Here is a 21,038-nt window from a genome sequence, read left to right as displayed (position 1 = left end):
GCACTCCTCTCTCTGTTCTCAGGGTGTGATTTGAGACTGTGAGACCAAAAACCGGATTTGGCTTCAGCAAGCACTGGCTACACTTTCTTTTTTGAGAGAGACCTACTGAACACTTGGTTTTGTTCTGTGCTATGCTCAGCCAGTATGAAAACTTATTTATTGCATTGTTGCCACTGTGGGTTCTTTCTTTCTCAAAGACCTTGGTTGTCAGCCTGATTAATGTTTACTGGGTAAGAATGATGAGGCAGGGTTATACTCACACAAAAAAGAGCTTGTAGACAATACCCCTTAATCTTAGGAATGAGTTGGTTTGAGTACAGATGTTCCAGGCCTCTTGAGGGCGAGTTGACTGGTCAAAATTGGTCCAGTTAATTTCTTTGAAGTGAGTGGGATCTCAATTACCTAACAACTCTTCTCTTTATCAAATGTAGAGAGTGACCTGAATCCAGTCCGTCCTGGCTTTCTGTGTGAAGAGCAATTAAAGGGAAGGGAACTTCCCTAAATAACTATTTTTGACACTAGGATCTTATACACCAGTGATTTTAGTTACTGGCCAGTTTCCAATCATAGACCCATTTCATGGCCCTTCCACTTGTATGGCCAAGGAGCAACGTGATACAGTTGGTGGTGGTGGTGGGGGGAACCCACCAACATTGAGATGAGGAGTCAGAAAATCTGAACTTGAGTCTTGTTTCTTGCAGTTTTATTAGCTGTGACTTTGGGCAAATCATGTAATTTTTCTCTGCTTATACTTCAGCATCCCTACAGTTCTAGGGCTGGACAATTTGATTTCAAAGATTATACTCAATTCTGTTCCCTTGAAGATTAAGTGATTCTGTTTTCCTAAATCATGCTTGAGGGGGGTCAGCCTATATCTCAGAGCTTCATGATCAGAAATTGGACACTTCTTGCTCTAAGAAATGGATTTATAAATAGGAAATGTTATCTTATTTAACTACTCACAATGTAAGAACCTGAGTAGGACATTGAGGCATGAATGGCAAAGGGATGGAAGGGATAGTCTAGAGCTGGATCACTCAGATTTAAATTTTGAGTCAAAATTTGACTTTGGAAAAGTTAGTTAAAGCTCTCTGCGCTTCAGTGTTTGCATCTAAAAATGGAATTAATAGTAGTTCTACTTCATTGGGTTGCTACAAAAATGAAATTAGCTAGTATGTAATAACTTCTCAGAACTATGCCTGGAATATTATAGGTGGTAAGTATCAGCTTCTCTCTGGAACATTTCCAATAGTAGCCTGTATACTCCATGGAAGGAAGGGTAGCTTATGGTCTTTTAGGGTAACAAATTCCGACTTTTGGACAGTTGTGTTGTTAGAAACATCTATCTTATCACTGGAATTCATTCCAAGTATAAGTTATCTCTTTATCTTGTATTAATTTGTAACTGGTCTTACATAAATATTTACATAGACATTTCTGGAAACTAGGACATCTACTGGCAAACTCCGCCTCTGTCTCTAATAATTACTTATCCCATACAGGGAAAGAACTGAGACTTGGCTCCAGCTATAGGTAAACTCTTCCCTTGTAGTGAGTCAAGATGTTTGTCTAATTACTGGGATTTTCTTTTCTTTTTATTAGAAATTCCAAACCCTCTGGGTGTAGGGAACAGAATTAAAATTTCTTTCTATAGCATGTGATAACAAAAATAAGCTAGTCAAATCGGAGGGATACCTGCAAAGAACTGAACAGTATCAGCTATGATTTCCAAATTCTCACTATTGGTCATGAAATGTCAATAGTGGTCATGTGGGGCCCAACTCTTGGTCAAGTTCGAGATGAGGCCTAAAGGTTTATGTATTAACAATTTCCCCCCATGACCTTATTAAATGAAAGAAGACTAAGTTAAATTTTGCTTTTGTGCTTGGTCTTTCATTCAAGGCATTATACTAAGAGTTTCATCTAATCTACTCTTTGTCACTTTAGAGGACTGAACAGATGGCTACAATTCCCAGGATCAATTCCAGACCTTCTGATGAGAGACACTAAGAGGGCTCAAAGCAACACTGGGCACAGATAGCCCTTAGCTGGGTTCATCAGATCTTTCCCTTATTTCTTAGGCTTTCTGGCAAGATCATGGCAACCCATGTTTCCAGTGTCTCTCCATCATGACTCAGTGTCACTCTTTAATAACCAAATCTTGTTTATTGTCTACTTCTACTAATTAGAGCCATTCATGCTCTAACTAGAAAAAAGCTAGCTTTAAGTAACTTAACAAAGTAGTGGTGAAGTAGTGGTGATTAGTGAACCTGAGAGTTGAAGGCCCTCAACTCTCTCACCTACAAAATAGAGACAAGGATCATACATAACAATTAGGTATCATCAGTGAGCAGTGGCTGCTGGGATTGTAGATCAAGGATGGTGAAGGCAAGCAGGCAACTCAGGGTGGAGGAATTCCCAAATCAAAGGCCTGCCTTTGGAGTAGAAAGGAAACTATGAGGCATATATTTGCCATTCCTGGGCTTCTAAAATATTGACCTGAGGTTAGCATTAATACAAAACAGAGTAAGAGTTGTGAAATTGACTTTTTAAGCCACGTTGTAGCCAAAAGCTGCCATCACTTTTTAATAGTTTTACTATTAACAATGGATTATTAGAAAAGATATGAAAGGAGAAATCTGCTTATAGGTCCTGTATTCAAATCAAATTCTCTGATATGTCCTTGGAAGTGAGCATTTTATCAGGGGCCCTCTGGACACAAAACCAGTCTTTGTTTCATATGCTAAGTAAAGAAGATGGGCTGAATGGGGTGGATTTCAGACAAGGTGGGAAGAAGCTATGCTCCAGCAAGCCTGCCACAGATGCCACAGGCATCAAGAGGTAGGGCTTTAGAAAGCTCCTCACATCATTCCATGGAGGCAGCCACCTACTTTGCCAGGCAACAGGCCAGCTCTGGCAGGAGATTGGATCGAGGGTATTTGCATATCTGTCTTCAGGACATTAAGTGTTGTCTACAAAGTGAGGAGGAGAGCAATGCAATTATAGAGAAAGCTTACTTTAGGAGAAGGACAAGAAGGAGGAAGTGGTGGAAGATGGGGAAGGAGAAAGAAAGAAAACAAGGCAAATCTTGAAAAAAAGAGAAATCTTGTTTTCAATGAAATACAAATTTATTTCCTAAAGTGTGACAAAGACATCTTTACAAAAAATACTCTTGTGTTTTTAGTGGAGGGTTGAGACCTCCTCTGATGTCTTTCAAGAAATAATGACAAAAAAGAAAGACCTACCTGCCACTTAGCAAACATAGCACTGAGTATTGTCATTTATGTGTTAGGTCACTGACTCCCCAACAGCTATATAATATTCCCTATATGATATAGGGGACTGAGAGCCTGGAGATAACATATGCCCAGCCCAATTTTTCAGGGCCAATAGTTGACAAAGCCCAGCCTTAGAAGCTGAAGCCACGGTTCAAAGTGTGTGGAAAGACCAAGAAATTTTAAACAATGCTGGCAACTTTGTGTTGAAAATCCTCTATAAATAGTTCCCTGATGATTTCTAATTCCCGATGACTTGGTATAATGCGAGCTATTCAGCAATGTGATATGGATAGATATTTCCTTTTCAAAACATTGCACAAATACATGATTTCCTCTCTCTGTCCACCCTGTAGGAGAAGTAGGAAAAGAGCAAGGTAATAGGAATTTACCTCCAAGCTATAAAGCCTTCCTCTCCTTTCAGTAATCATGGAGGGGAGTTCCTAGTTACTAAGGAGACAATAACAGACTCCATTAGGTTCAAGTACAACACTTGGGTTGCCTGGCTAGAGAACGCCAAAAAAGCAAAGGAAAATATTAGCATTGCTGAAATCATTTGATGTCTATGACTAATAAAAAACATGTTGGCAAACTGAATTTTTAGAAATGCCCAAAGGGCTTGGTTAGAGCTATGAATTAATGGCATACAGCAGTTCTGTCTGGAGAAAATGTGGGGGGGGGGGAAGGACAAAGATGTTAAACTCCCTTAAAATTTATCTGAATAAATGAGAGGTCCCAAGAGAAATCAATTTATGTTCTTTATTCAATTTTTAACTTAAATCTAAATGTTCCTTCGCCTTTCCTTTGGAACTTAATAATAAAGTTTGCACATTTTGAGTCACAGTTATCCTTAAATTCTAAGGGCCCCATAAGCCTCTTTGACCCTCTGATGGAACATCCCACAAATTCTGGAATTATTTTTAAGGCATCCCTGAAAACTGTACCCACCTTAGAGACTTTGTGGACTGAGGTGTCCATTCATGCATATGCTGTGCCTCTCAGAGGCTGGAGGAAGCCAGAGGTGGAAAGAACTGGGGGTAAGCCAGACCTTTAATTACCCCTCGACCCAGGTCCCAGAGGTTACTATGGGCCTGCCTGAGGATGTTCATCCAGTCTCTGCTTGATCATTCCCAGAACAGGAGGCCTTTGCCAGGACCCATCCTATCTTGTTATGAATACAGCTCTGATTGTTAGAGGGTGCTTTCTCATGCTGTGCCAAAATCTGCCTCCTCTTGAGTTTTTTACCCATTGTTCCCCATGGTATATCTAGAATAATACTGTTTAACTCAACTTCCTTTCCTCTTGAATACCTTAGATTACTGAAGTCAGATGTTGTAACTCCCCTGTATACCGTCCTCTCCAAACTAAATATCCTCAGTTTCTTTCTCAGATCATATGGCAAATATACAAGTATTATAACGATAATAAAGGCAAAACATATGATCACCATAAGACAAAAAGGTGGCCTCAAACTTGGATTTTTTAAAAAGATTTATTTATTTAAGAGAGAAAGAGAGAGAGCGGGTACATGAGCAGGGGGAGGGGCAAAAGGAGAGGGAGAGAGAGAATCCCAACCAGACTCCCTGCTGAGCTTGGAGCCAGACAAGGGGCTCAATGTGGGGATTCCCACAACCCTGGTTCATGACCTGAGCTAAAACCGAGAGAAGCTTAACCTACTGAGCTAACCCAGGTGCCCCTGAAAATTGGATTTTTTTAAGGGACTTAAGTTTTTTTTAACCAAAAAGCTGAAATGTTTAAATGATATTGAGAAGCATCATGTCTTTCCACTAAGACATAGCTATCAAATCACTCCATCCATCAAGTCATCCTGTCAAAACAGAAATGAAGCCTGAAAGACTTCTTCTTGGCGACACCACACCAGCTCCCTGACAGTGGCCACCTCATCAAGTCTCTCCAAGTTGCTTTTAGTTTTTGCTTTATTTGCTACCAATGCCTACTTTGAGAAAAGTTTCCAGAAAGGTACTGATCCGCATATGAGTCATTATGACACATTCTGAAAAGAATGTGAATACTATTAAGGATTAAGAGAAAAGCAATGTAAGGAAATGCAAACTTTCCTTCTTACTCCTCTCAGTATTTCATTATAAAACATTTCAAACACAGAAAAGTTGAAAGAATTTTATAGTAAACACCCATATACTTAATAACTAGACACAAGTACCATTTTGCTATCTTCCATTCATCATCTGTTTATCAGTATCTCTTTCCATCCATCACTCCATCTTACTTTTTTTACACATGCCCATGTAAGGTGCGTTCATCCACACGCTTAACCTTCATGCTTCAGTTTGAACACTCACTGTTATTGGTTCTTTTCTGATACTTTTAATTAGCACTCTCTTCTGAATCCCTTTGCCACTCTCTCCCTCATTTCTATATCATTCCTCCCATTCTCTAGCCCCAGGGTTCTAAATGGTAAAAACAATGTGTGAAAAATCTGATCACGGGACAGTCTTGAAGTAGTATCAGGAAAGGATACTGAAGACCACAAGGGACCTCATAGGCATTATAATCTCAGGCCTGGGATGGACAAGGTCCTCATGATTGAAGTGGCACAAACCAACTTATAAGAGGGGGAGGTATCAACGAGCATGCCAACCTAGTCATTTCCTGTGGGAAACACAGCTAGCTATCAAATACCCAGGCTAAGATATTTCTTGATCAGCTCAGTCTCCCTCTCTGAATTAATCTACAGAACAGGTCAAATTTGAAGGATTTCAGTGAACAGAGAGACTCAGAGGAAAGGAAATAGTAAGAAAGTCTTAGTGGCATAGAGCCTTATCAGTGCTGATATTTCAACAGTTGCCTGACACCAAAGGGGTGCTTTGTAATTAGTACAAAGATGAAATGAGTATGCATACTAACTATACTCTAAGAAAACTGCTGAACAGACCAGGAACTCATGTTGTGGATGAAGGCACCTCTCTCCTGAACCGTGCTGGTGAACCATGCCAGATTCTACCCCTCCAACTCCCGCTAAAAAATTTCCATGACTACCATTCCCATTTTAATAATACATTCTCTTTTAGCCATTTGTCTGCCATTAATTCAGCTTTTGTGAAATCCTAATACTGCTTTGTCTGAAAGACAACCTCTCTTTAAAATGGGTGGTCTACGTCTATAGAATCCCATCTTTGATGAAATGATTCTACTGGCTTTACTCTCTCAAAAAAAAAAAAAAAAAAAAAAAGGAAATGATTCCCTGCTACCTGAAGTTTTCCCTGATGTGTAAAAACCATTTGTTTCCCTATCTCAAGATTTATGTCTGATAAGAAATGTTAGTCATTTATATTCTGGGCTTCCTAATTACCAGTCCACAAAGACTTGGCAAAGTGAGCTCTTCAGTGGAAAGTCAGCAGGGCAGCGGTACATAAGTACAAATACAACACTTTGCACAACAGACAGTTTTTCCACAGTGTCAGATAAATCTAATTCTGACACAGCAATTTCACTCTGGAATCCATAAACAGAGCTCTCTAGTCATAAAGTCTCCAGGTGAATCCTTCGGTTAGGTAACAACTTCAAGTAGTTCTTTCAAAGGCTTCAATGTCATAAACCAGACTATTTTACAGCAAAGCAATTCCTGTCTTCTATTGCTTAATGATTTGTACCCTTGACCACTTTCCCTGCAGAGATACCCTGGTAAATATCTGTAAACATCAGCATTTCATGGTAGCATCACACTCTTTAGAGTTTATTGGAAAGCAAACCTTTATGGTATTAGGGTAGAAAATGACACAGAAGCAAGACTCTCTGAAACAGACTCACTATTTCTTGTGAGTTTACTTATAGACTGAAAAAAAAAAAATCAGGCACTTTTAGGCATTGGCACCTCACTGGTCAAATGCCAACAATCAACTAGAGTTGTTCTCTAATTGCCTCTATTATAAGCAACCAAAATACAAGGTTCAGCTGCAGATTAAAACCCTAAAGAGGGTAAAAGATACTCTGATGTAGAGAGTGACTTTCGGTGCTGGGGCCTGGAACTCTTGGACGGGAGCACACGCACTCATTTCACAGACCTCAGAAAGGACTTAAGCTAGATAAACAGGGACCAGTTCACCGAAGCTGGGCTTCAAAGACCATGTTTGTTTAGACTTCATTAGTTCTTTTTATTCCTTTGATGCATCTGTCTCTAGTGACGGAAACTCTTATTTTTTTCAAGAAACTAAAGCACAAAAGGAAACTGAAAAAGCTGCAAACTGATTTGGCAACAGCTAAGCAAGAGGCTGCCATCACAGTCCTGGAGCTCAATGAGAAGATAAGGACTCTATGTGAAGGGAAGCCAGCCCCTAGAGGTCAGTATTACCACGTGACAGTTACACGGGCCCTAGGGCATGAGTGAGGTATATGCTTTTATTGGCCACAGAGCAAAAAGCAGGGCCACAGGGCCAGGCAGAATCCTGGCCCAGCAGCATGCTGACCTGGCCTACCCCACCTCCATTCCCTGCGAACAGCAGACATGGCACAAATTACTGAGTCCAGGCTGGGTTCACGTTCACTGTCTGTGAGGTAGGGAATGAATAAGGGGTTCCTTAGAGGAAAAGTCTGTGAAGCTAAAGAGCTGGACTAAATGGATCTGAGAAGGGTCTTTGCATGAGCTGGGTGGCAGTGAGGGAAAGGGAGCGCCTAATGAAGACCCAAGCGATGAAGCTCTGGAGTGGAGCAGAGAGAGGAGCTTGTCTTCAAGTTTAGCCAGGCTTGTATGCTGGGGCAGGCACAGGGAAGTTAAGAACTGACTGTTGGAACAACCCGTGAATGAGTGAGCCAGAAACAAGCAGGGAACGCTGGGTGAGAATGAAATCTGGGTGATTCCGAAAACCTGTAATGGCCACGATGGTTTGGAGTTTTGAACAAGTCTTCTCTAAGTGCGGGAGGAATACCCCTCCGATCGTTGTCCCCATGAATGATGTTAGTTAACATTTAATAGTATGTGCCAGGCGTTTGGCTAAGCACTTAACATGTATTTAATTCTCAGAATAACCTCTGAAGTAAGTTCATTTATGGATTCCTGAGGAATCAGCGGAGGCTTAGGGATGTCGATTATTTTGCCCCAGGTTAAACAAGTGTGAGCAACACCCAAGCAGGGAACCTCCCGCCAGCCACTTACCCTCCCCAGTGCGCCTGCGCACTTCCCACGCACAAGGATCCTCATCTCTGTTCTACAGCCGAGACATTCTGCCTGGTGAATCTCTTGGAAAACAGTGGTCCCCCCGGATAAATGTCTGTCTTTTATGTGTGGCACTCTTGTAAAGCCAGAAACATGCTATTATTCTTACCCTGGCTTCCTTTATTACTCATAAATAATTCTGGAAAAAGAGGAGGACAGTGGAAATAAATGGAGGAGGAGAAAGTAGGCAATGTGGTGGCTTCAGAAAGGGAGACACGTCCGCATCCTGGCCACGTGGTAAACCTTTAAAATGAGTTTGGTTTTAATCTTCTCTTCTGAATAGCACTTTCCCCAGGGTTGAAATGGCATGCTACACAGTCATCTTGAAACACATGCTGAAGGTCAATATGTTTTTCTCTTTCCACAGAACATAATGATAGCTTATGAATTTACTTTTACCACCATGAAAACTTAGAGAATAAAATCCATTCAAGGATATTATCCACTTAAAGTTCTTTATTCTAGGGCATCATAGCCAGATTTCAAGTTAATGTTGCATCACAAGAAGCTGATAATGATTGTACATCACGTTGGAGAAAGTTCTCCAGTTTACCTGAGAGAAGCTTTCAACTTCTCAACTGTATTTTGAATCTAGCGAAAAAAGATCTTATTGCAAGGTATATAATTCTCATTGTTGACAAAAATATCATTTGCTGTCTAATAACAATTCTGTCCCTCTGATATTTTAGTAGGTCAAAATCAAAATAACACTGAGGTACGAGGACTCTAATGGTTTGAGAGAGGATAGGAAACATGAAATCCCACCTTTGTCAATTTTCTCTCTATATTTCTAATTTTAAAACAACACAACAACTACTACCAGTACAAGAAAAAAAATACAAAATCCTAATGTATTATGAACAGATATAAATTTAAATAAAGACAGGTATTCCAAGGTCAGTTATGGATGAAAACAGTGATTCCTTTTGGACCATATGTTGCTTCTTTTATTTCGTGGAAAAACTGAGTCAGTGCACTGACTTAAATAAAATATTTGCACTTTATTGCTCTCCCATTGCTCCCATGCCCCTCAACCTGAATTCAATAGCCCAAGAGAATGTCAAAGCACTTTTGGCCCCAGAGTCATATTAGCTTTCATTCTCAGAGACTTTGGTCACCTTGTTCTACCTCTCAACATACTTGAAAGTAAAGTTTGCAAAGATGTTGGTTACTTTAACACACAATGACCTCCATTTAGCCACACAACAATTCGGATTGACCCACCTCCCACACACATTCCTAGACCAGAACAACACCCCTCCCCTAGTTATCTTGTGTCCTTTTATAAAATGTTTGTTTTTAGTTCTCAGACCTCTGTTTGCAAATGACAGATGTTCCAGTCATACATAACAGCTTAAGAAGAAAGGGTAATTTATTGTCATAAGTGTAAACAAACTAAGAAAGGGCATGCCATTAACCATATATAGTACAATAGATGTAGAGTCTCAGATACCATCAAAACACTCTACGGCTCTCATCGCTGCTTCTCTCTTCATTGAGACTTAATTCTCTCAAGTGGGATGTCAGAAGAGACTGGAAACATGGCCATAAGCAACTATGGGCTGTTCTCATCTTTCCTCCAGAGAGAAAAGAAAGCATTTTTCCACCAATTCTAGATAGAAAAATTATAATAAAGCACTCTGTCCCTGCGTGGGTTCCCATGTAGGGACATGAACCAGTCTGTGGCCACGGGTAGGGAACTATGGTTGGACAAGCTTGAGTCATGCACCTGCTACTGGGTGGCAGGGCAGAGGAAAATCAGGGTGGAAAAGAAGAATGTTCTGACTGGCAGCTCCCACCAGAAGCACAGGGCTGGATTTGGAGAGAAGCACTTACTTAAAGGAAGAGATAACCCATTACTAGAAAGAAAGAGTGAGGGACAAAACCAACATGTCCTAAACACTCTCAACGAATGGTCAAGTTAAAATATAATGTAATGTTTAATGAGTCACCCATCCATGAGTATTTGCACTTTTTAAATAGATTCTTCTTGATGAACAAAAGACCTTTGTGATCCAAGTAATAAATGTCCAATGATATAATTTCAGACCCCATAAAAAGGGAGAGTGAACCACTTTGGGAAAGGAATCCCCTTCCAGCCTCCATCAAATGACACCATGGTTGCCTACTCTGAAGGCGTGCTTTATTTTAACAATTGAAATTGCAAGATGGAAAAAAGTTTTTATTCTAAATGACATGTTACCTGGATTAACATAAAGCTACTTCTCTATTATAGTTACAGATTGATGCCTATATTCTAACAAGCAGATTAAGACATTGCCAAATAAATTAGAATATTTTTTACCCAAATGTGCATTTTCCCCCCTTGCTTGATTCATTTTCTAAGTCAGTCTATATATATTAGGTTGCTATTCAGCTCTTCTAATCAGAGGAATGTTCCAGAATATTAGGAATAGCTTTAAGCATATTCTCATTTTGATGAAGCAGTGAGCTACCAAACTTTTTATATAAACACAGTAAACTTCTTCATTGGCTATGTACTTAAATTACCTCCAAAGAAATAAATGATTTAAGTCAATGGAAAGTTCAACTGAAATGAAAAACACCTTTATTATAAAACTGGCACAGCAGGAAACTTGCTTACAGCCTGAGTGTTGTTTGTTGATTTTGCTTTGTGCAAATAATCACAGCCCAAGGCAGATTCCTTCGGACATTTCCACAGCCTGCACCTGAAGTGCTTACGGCTTTATTTGCTAGCATAATTCAGTGAAATGTCTATTGTACCCCTTCAGGGTCACCTTTTAGTAAACCTTAGTACGCAGGAAGCTAAGGTTAAATTTCAAAAAGTATCTTTGCTTCTTTTGTCTGAAGAGGGCAAAGTTACTTTGCAAAAGTCTTTCATGATTAAGTGTTGCTGGTACATGAGCCTTAGGTCACTTGCTATGATGAAAGCTCCTATCTTTGACCAAAACATCAGGGACCTGGTTCATAGATCTCAAGCCAGTTTATGATGCACTCTTCTGGATTTTTTTTTTCCCCTTTCAATTCTTTTCTCCTAACATGCACAGCTGTTATACCAAGTAAGGTATCTAGCCCCCATATGCAAATTCTCACTGCCCGGATAACAGCCATATCAGCACTAAGTCATCTCTTGGTTTTATTCCTGTTAAGAAGATGCTCCCAGTCAGTGCAGATATATCCCAGAGCAAGCTTATTCAGGACTCAGTGTCTGGCCAGAGCCAGCCATTCTTTTCAGGGAGGCATGGACAATGATCGATCAGCACGACAGTGATTTTCAGGGGCCCAAGATGGTTTTTAAACACTACTGGTTTTAAAAATTAGACTATTGCTGTTCTGTATTGTTAAAAAAAAAAATCAAGAGATTTATCTCTTTGTCAACATCCCGGAGCCAACTGTGATCAATATTTTCAAGAGTATCTTTTATCAGGATATCCACTCCAGGGAACTCAGGCCTCTTATTCTCTGTCCTCCTACAAACTTTCTCTGGATCAAAGTTCCTATTGTAACTAGGTATTAAAAAACAAACAAAAAACCCTAGGATTTGAGGGTGATAAGAGCATTCTGGAATTAAACAGTGATAGTGGTTGCACAACATTGTTAATATAGGAAAAAGAATGAATTGTACACTTTAATTGTATACATGGTATATTTTATGTTATGTGAATTTTACCTCAACGGGGGAAAAACGATCCTCACTAGGATGTAATGACTAACACCTTGTCATTTTTAAGTGTATTTTAATGAGAGTGCTTTGGGCCCAAGTAAAATCTGCAGTTGGCAGAATTCCAAGCATTCAGAGAGAGGTCATATTCCTATTTATCTTGTGTAGTCGTCCATGTGGGTCTAGGTTTTTTCAACAATGCCATCCTGTGCTCTTGACTTTCTATCAGCCTAGCTCTTTGAAAGGCTGTTCTTCCTCAGACTAAGAACCAATTACTTGATCAATAGTTCTACATACAACCATCCTTTCACTATGGAACACAGATATTTATCTTACCAGAGTTTTCAAAGAAAGTATCAAGGAAGGCCCTGGGATCTCACTGTTTCAAATGGTGGGACCTTGTCAAAACATACTGTTCACCACCCATTTCTTGAGGCTGCATGGGCTTTCATCTGATGAAAAGATAGCCTATACTTCCCTACCACTGTCAAGGGTGTGACTATCTTGGACAGAGGTTACAAGAACTTAGGAAAACAAAAAGTGGAGATTTTCCCCCTCAGACATACACATTATCCCAACATCTGCAGAAAAGGGTTTTCTTTTAAGCACTTCTACCTAATCCTCAAAAAACAGAAGCTATCGCAAGGTGGGATATTCTACATTGTAGACCAATAAATGTCGGTAGTTAACAACAGGGCCAATGAGAGAGCATAGGAGTGGTAACTTCAACATGTGCTAAGTATAAGACGTTCCTGAGGAGTTTCAGTATTTACCTCATAGAAATAGTTCATATTTATCTTTATAATCTCTAGGTCTCACTAAGAGATTTCCTGTCAGTTGTCTCTTCTTCAGTCCACTGAAGTCTTTCTGAAATAGAGCAGCTTCCTAAAATAGAACCCCACAGCCAAAATCCGATTTCAGAAGTTTCCTTCAAGGATAAGCCACTGCTCCAGGACTCCCTGCAGAAATTTCATGAAGATCCCAAGATATGTTACTTATTCACTATGCGCAAAGTTAGGGCAATTCTAATTTTTAAAAGGACATTCTGGGAACCTCTAGGCCTGAAAAATCACTCATGTGAGAACTAGGTATTGCTCAGGACTTTGTGGGTTGCCAGTGACAAAAACTAAAATGAAACTTTAACTGAAATGAAAGTGTAAGCAGAAAAGAAGGAAGAAGGCAGAGACACAGGGCTCTTGGATGGCTCATTTGGCTCCTCTTTGCTACTGGCCCCAGTTGAATGACCTCAGGCGCAGATCAGGAAGGATGGCCCAGCTGTGCTCATCTACAGTGAAGATGTGCTTCTGCCTGCTCAGAACCACTTCCCTCTTTCTTCCGTCGTAGCAGAAGCATGATTTCCTGTGTTCTTCTCCCATTCTCTGAAGTCCAGTGGGATGGTTCATCACAATGTCCCTTCCCCCTTGAGCCAAGGGAAGCCTTGTGAATAGCTATCTTAGCCTCTTTCTGATTAACTTTCTCTCTCTTTCCTTTTTTAAGTAGTCGGCATTGGCTTATAATACTTGGGCAACCAAAGAACTTTAACTTATACCAAACTCCAGGGAACAGAACTTCTTTCTCACAGTATTTATTCAGTATTTCACAGAAGGAATCTGATCGACCCGATCTGTATCACATTCTAACCCATGGATCAATCACTTTGGCCAAGGCCATGGGAAGTTATTATTGACCATACCTTTGTCATGTGCCAGAGGTCAAGAGCAAGGAAATGTTATCAGAAAAAGGGAAATGGGAAAGCTTTCTGGACAGAAGACAAAAAATACCTCTCACTATCCTCTTTAATCTATTTTAGTTTACCTTATAAAGTTAGAGAAGATACCCACAAGTTGAAGCATCAGTCATATCTTGTCAGGAAAGTACAAAACTTACCTACTTTCAATTTCAAACTGCATATTTAGGCCCTTCCTTTGCAAAAGGCCTGGAAATCTATTCATTTTATAATTAACAAAGGGTAAGAAGATCCATTCTGAGATTTTTGGTTGGGGTCCAAAATTTGGAACTTTGCTAGCTAAACCAGCTGTGGGAATTCAATGATCTCAAGGTCTCCTCCCTCCTTTGTTTGTAAGACTAATTTTGGAATTATACTATTATCAGGAAATGGTGTCCCTTCCTTCTGTCCATCCCTTAGGAATTTTTTTTTTTTAAGTCTCCTGGCTTCTAGATCCAGAGAAGTTGGATAAAAGGGCAAGCACCAGCTAATGTCAAACCAGGCACATGGGAATTAGACCTTGATCAATTTCAAAGGTTTCCTACTTAACCATGGAGACTATTGTGATCACCAGAAGAGCATGTGCTATTTGGCAATGTTGTTAAACAACCCAGATTAGAGCTGAGAAGGCAGGCAATTTGCAGAGAAACAGTGGGACACTCCTTTGTCAAACATCAATGGACAGAGGTTTGTCAACATAAGATGAACTGGAGAATGTGGGGCTGCAAACAGTTGTCAGCCAGCTGGAACGCCAGTGTAGCTTTTCCGGGTACAAACATCTTGGTGCCCAAGTAGAAAAAGTGAATGCTGTTCTCTCCTGCATTCCCCAGAAACCTCAGTATGATTTCATTTAATGACTCAGTGTTTCCTGATAGGAGGCTGAAGTAGAGAATAGCTACATTGGTCATATGAATAAGTCTGGAGGAATGAGTGGGTACTTTTGGGGGGCTTGAGCTCATCAAATTGAGAAAGGATGCACAGAACAAGATTCCACTGGACAAGTGGGGGTCTTTTGTTTGAAGGCACAGGATTTATTTCTGGTAGCAGGATAGTGTTAGATATATACCCTTGTACACATATTAGATACATACCCCTATGTGCACTGTGTTGGTCTATAAGAATATTTGTTTTTAAAGATACACTGCCATGTGCTGAAAAGAAGGGCCACCTGTACCCCAATGTTCATAGCAGCAATGGCCACAGTTGCCAAACTGTGGAAAGAACCAAGATGCCCTTCAACGGATGAATGGATAAGGAAGATGTGGTCCATATATACTATGGAGTGTTATACCTCCATCAGAAAGGATGAATACCCAACTTTTGTATCAACATGGATGGGTCTGGAAGAGATTATGCTGAGTGAAATAAGTCAAGCAGAGAGAGTCAATTATCATATAGTTTTGCTTATTTGTGGAGCATAAGGAATAACACGGAAGACATGGGGAGCTGGAGAGGAGAAGGAAGTTGGGGGAAATTGGAGGGGGAGATGAACCATGAGAGACTGTGGACTCTGAGAAACAATCTGAGGGTTTTGGAGGGGATGGTGGTGGGAGGTTGGGTAAGCCTGGTGGTGGGTATTATGGAGGGCATGTATTGCATGGAGCACTGGGTGTGGTGCATAAACAATGAATTCTGAAACACTGAAAAGAAATTAAAAAAATAAAAATTCTTTAAAAAAAGAAAAAAATAGATACACTGCCTTGGACCAGATTATCTTATCAAATAAAGCCACAATTTGATGTTGGACAAAAAAGACATAACTAAGAAGAAACCAAGAGGGAATGTAAGAGGAACATCATTATTCCTGATTTGTTTAATATGCAGTTAGATCCAGAAGAAGCTGGCATAATAATTGGTGCCTGTAAGATCTGAGAACATTCTTGCTCTTCTATAGATGCTTTCCTTAATCCCAGAAATTACAGCTGAGAATGTTGCTCTGCTTTTCCAGTAAGACCTGGAAGTCTTGCCATGCCAGGCTGTCATCTAGACCTAAGCCCACTGGCAGAACATCAGCTCCACAAAGATGGTCTAGGCATGGTCCATGGGCCCATTTTTTTCACTGGCTAACCCTGGTGAATAAGGAAAGAGCACTGTTCCCATTCCAAGGGATGTTGACTCAAACTTGGCAAACAAAAGTGGGAAGAGCCCTTAGTCACAAACTGATCTTGAATTCTTATAAACTTATCAATTATAATTCCAAAAGGTGAAATTTCTGAGACTTAGGAATTAAAGGATACAAGACAGATGGTGGAGAGGTACATGTATGTTTCATGAATGGACAAAAGCAAGGATTATAAATTATGAGGCCTCAAAGGCAAAAAAAGCGTTTACAAAACTCAGGTCAATAGGATAAAACCTTCTTAGTTTTATAGAATCCTAACATTACCTTCACTCTTATATTCCTAAATTTATAAGGTAATGGGTAATAAAACTTTTTCCACACTGAGCCATGTATACAAGAGGATTCTGACTTAAGGTAAAAGTCTCATCTTCTGAGCTGATCCCAAGAGGTCAACAACCTATTTGACAAAGAGTCCTTTCCAGATGCTTTATCCCAGCTCACCAGAGAAACACTTTTGGTGGCACTTTAGGGTAAACAGGTTTTTCCAACTCTGGATGAGTGCCAAAATGTCCAGTTTTATCCCAGGTTGCTAAGTAAATTTCCGATAAAAAGTAGTTAATTTTCAATATGCTTTTATTTATTTATTTATTTATTTACCAGGTATGCCACAACCAGGTGCTATTCATTTTCATTTAAAGTTACATATAATGTTAATCCATATATCAATTTTGCTGGCTCTCTTTCAAAGATTACCCAGAGTTTTAAAAGGAAAACTCTTTGAAAATATACTTTTAATTTCAAAGTTTTGATATCTCACACATCTACAGAAATCATATTACTAGAACTAAAAATCAAGATACTGACTGCCATAAGATCTAGCATATAAATTTATATTCATACTCAAAACTATTTGAAACCAGGGAGTGCCTGGGTGGCTCAGTCCATTAAGCATCTGCCTTCAGCTCAGGTCATGATCCTGGGGTTCTGAGATCACATCACATTGGGTTCGCTGCTGAGTAGGGAGTCTGCTTGTCCCTCTCCCTCTGCCCTACCTTCTCCCACTCAAGCTCCTGGGCTGGTTCTCTCTCTCTCTCTCAAATAAATAAATAAAATCTTAAAAAGAAAAAAAAAACCAACAAACCCACAACTATTTGAAACCAAGACTGTGCTACAGAGTCCCATATATAGTTATCACTAAGAGTTTAAAAAGGATTACATGAGATAGTGGAAATGCCACATTTATCTAATTGATTTCACTTGTGGACCTTAGCAGCTAAGAGTCCTGGGGTCTTAGAAGAGAAAGTTAGTGGAATGTAATTAACACCACAAATCAAGCAGAATGTCAGGGGACATGGAACGAAACACAGAGCTGCCTACTCTGAAAGCGAGACTTAGGGCTTATCTTTCATTAATTATCTCATAAGAAAATACTGGAACCAGACCTTATATAGTCTATCTATATTAATGCTATACACATTTCCAGATGCAAGTAGACGATCTTTTCTTTTCCATAATCATAACTTTTCCATATAAGTCCCAAGAGTCAGTAATTGAATTTGATGTCCTTCTTTTGAAGTTGCTTTTGATCTAAAACCAAAGGGAAGTAATTTATTTAGCAGAAGCTGTGAGCTCTAAACAACAATGTATATGAGGGAATATTGGCAAGTAAAATAAAGCACCTTAATTTATTTGTCAATAAAGCAGTACCAAGATGCTAAGAATTCAGTTCCGAATAAATTCTTAAGGAAATGGAAACTGGTTTGAGGTTTTCTTTTTTCCTTCCCCATGAGCACATGCTGATGAACACTCCTATTTATGTTATATAAAAAGACTTTGGTCCTTTGAAATCATTCCCAAAGAAAAGTGGTAGACCTACAGTCTTATTGCCTCAATTACATCAGCTTTCCTTTGGGTTAATTTAAAGTAATAAATAAACACTCTTCTCCTTTCTTAATAACTGGTTTCACATGTGTATTTCTATTTTGGTGAAATTGTATTCATATTATTCCTGGAGTTATTACATTCATCCATTATATTAAACACTATCTGGTGCTTATAAAAGTTAAGCAATGGAAAAAAAAAATCTTGATTGAACTTCAAATCACAGGAGGCGAAAATATAATAAAAAGATTATATGAGAGAAATAAAATCGACATGAAATGAGCAAAATTCAAGCCTAATTGAAATATGACAGCCATATTCAATGACTAGGAATTTTCCCCCAAAGTACCATGCTGCTTGCTACCTAAAGGCTTTGCATTAGCCACTTCCTCTTTCTAAGATGTCCTAACCTTTCTTCTCAACCCCACCCTTGCCCTCTTTTGTCTTTTGATCCTTTTTCAGAATCTCTTTTGCAGCTATTTCCACCACCACTAGCATCTCCCCACCCATTCCCTGGCCTTCCCATGAGTTACATAATCAATACATCTTGAGTATACCAAAGTCATAAAATCTATTACAAGTATCTCTTTGCTTATTCTTTATTACCAATAGACTGGAGGTTTCTTAAAGAGAAACAAGAGATGGTGTCTTATTTTTCTTTGTATCCACAGCCTAGCACAGTGCCTGATGCTTCCGGGTCATGAAATGTTAGATGGATGGATACTGAACAAAACTTAATGGGTCCTGGTGCTCTATTGCTTAATATGTTTATGAATTGCTAGGTGATGGAATGAGTTTGCCTACTAAATTAAAAATTCAATACCAGCCCATGTGGCAGATTTCCCAGGGAAGAAATTGTATTTTCAGATTGCCAGTGATACCCATGGAGTTGTTAGCACAGCTACTGGCTCCCAGGTTGAAGTAGATTATCAAATCCTGGGAGTGATTTGAACTATTGCTGATTCTGCTGCACTGTATCATAATAAGTTGCTTCTGACCTATCTCTAGCTGTGTTATTTTGTGACTTTTTACTTTACTATTTCAGCTATGACCAATGTCATGTACATATATTTAGATGGCTTAAAATCTGACACCCATGTTCAAGTCAGGGGTTTGTCATTACATTGGCCAATCCTGTAAAACTGAACTGACCACTAGTTCCAAAATCCTTTATATCTACTCTTAAAACTGTCTGGTCTCCCTTTCCTACTTAGCTGTTTGGACCTGTACCCAGCATTCTTGTGTTGGCCAGAGCCTATGCCTTGAGCCACCCTGATCCTGCTCATCCGGCCTCCTGCTTTCTGAACTCTTCTTGACATCTTCTAGCTTTATCACTGGTCAACAATTTTATGATGATTTATTTGGTTTTAATACTCTAGGTGACATTTCGCATTCTCACTCATTTAGTGACTGACCAATATATCCCTTGATGTATATCTGCTTCCAGACATTTATTTAGATAATACCCAGACAGATTCCAGACAGATATTTAGGTAATATCCTGCCTAATCCTAGCCCAGACGTTAAGATACTCTCCCCTGTGGCCTGATGCTCCCATCAAGCTGGTCTGGTTCCCATAGATACCAAGATCTCTTAGAAATTTAACCTTCGGTGGTCTGGCTCACGTCAACTGTTACTTACTTTCATTTAAATCATGATTATCTAATCCCTAGTCCTTCACAAATGGCCTCATTTGTTTCTTTTCTTCAGTCATTTCAGCACTTTACATTAAGGGAAGATAAATCATGCAGAAGTAGAGCTTGGGTAATGTCGTTTTTCATAGTCAGAAATACTTCAACAGCTTCCCATTGCCAGTGAAATAAAATTCATTTTTTTAGCCAACATTCAGAGCCCTCCATAAAGTAGACTCACCTTATCTTTCTAGATTTATTTCTTAAAACTTCCCTTTACATACTCATATTCCCTCTCTCCATCCCTTGCTGACAAAACTTCTGATGGAAGCCCTCTATCTCTGTTCTCTACTCCTGCTGACAAAGTAACAAAACCTGCCTGATTGGTTTTACTCTGCATGATTACAGATCTCAGATGAGCATTTAACTTTGCCCAGCCAAACAGCTGAGATTTTTTTTTTCCAGGAAGCTGCTTTCTCACTCTCTAAAACAACTATTCTCTACCTTCTTATCTCTTCTCAAACCTCGCTCCCCTCCCCCACACTTACACCCAGCTGATGACCTCACCTATAATTTACTGTGAATACACAGGCTGTCAAAAGGGGACTCTCTCATCTTTCCACTGCCAAAACTAAATTCTTGCTTCATATTGTCACATGTGTTCTCCTGATTGCTTTTTCTTATCAGTGGAAAAAGTGTTCCTCCTCACATTCAAGGTTCTATCCTCCACTAAGTGTGCTCTGGACCCCATGCTTCTCACCTCCCTATGTATGTCCCTTAAAATTTACCCTGCTTCACACTTGCATCACAGATTCCTCTTTTCCAGCTCATTCTTTTTTTTTTTTTTTTAAGATAATCAAAGTTCTTGACTTGAGATAGCTTTTTTTTAAAATTTATTTATTTATTTGACAGACAGAGATCACAAGTAGGCAGAGAGGCAGGCAGAGAGAGAGGGGAGAGCAGGCTCCCCACCAAGCAGGGAGCCTGATGCAGGGCTCGATCCCAGGACCCTGGGATCATGACCTGAGCAGAAGGCAGAGGCTCTAACCCACTGAGCCACCCAGGTGCCCCCAGCTCATTCTTATCTGCATAGGAACATGTTGGTATCTCACATCTCTGCAAAAGCTTGCTCTGATTTCTCATCATTCAGTACCTTTTCCCACTCTTATTCTAAGATAAGCAACTCTACAGTCTTCAATTGCTCGCACCCTTCCCATTTGCTATTTAATCCACCAGTCTTAGTCCTTCCACCCCATTTAGATGATCATCTTCCATTGAAAGTGCTCTAATCAAGGTCCGCAACAACCTTCATGATGCCAGAGCCAGTGTAAACCTTGCTATGCTCCCGTTACTTTAATTTACAGTGTTTTACAACACAAATGACCACCCCTTTCTTCCTGACAGATTTCCATTCCTGGCCTATGTCAAACCAGAGAGTCCTGGTTTTTCTTCTTCCTTATTAGTGACTTCTTTGTCTAATCTATTGAAATCTACTTTATAGAATCTCTAAAGATCTTTAAGACCTAGTTCAAGACCCATTCTTCCTCTGAATCTTCAGTTTTTCCCTGAATTATTTTGTTCATTCTTGTGGCCTCAAATATCACTGATAGCCTAATAATTCTTATATTT

The 21,038-nt window shown here is 39.6% G+C and overlaps 1 protein-coding gene across 1 annotated transcript in view; it reads left to right on the top strand.

The window, feature by feature from the left end:
* Positions 1-21,038, top strand: part of CCDC192 (coiled-coil domain containing 192) — a gene marked incomplete at both ends in the record, with an annotated part of 195,746 nt that overhangs the window by 126,950 nt on the left and 47,758 nt on the right. Inside the window, one exon of the mRNA XM_080804605.1 lies at positions 7,462-7,594. Within this exon, the coding sequence (XP_080660731.1) occupies positions 7,462-7,594 (133 nt within the window). The remainder of the gene's footprint in view (positions 1-7,461; positions 7,595-21,038) is intronic.

The sequence above is a fragment of the Martes martes genome (genome assembly GCF_963455335.1).
Source record: "Martes martes genome assembly, chromosome: 5".
NCBI lineage: Eukaryota > Metazoa > Chordata > Mammalia > Carnivora > Mustelidae > Martes > Martes martes.
Note: the sequence above shows the minus strand (reverse complement) of the source record. Positions and strands in the feature narration are given on the sequence as shown.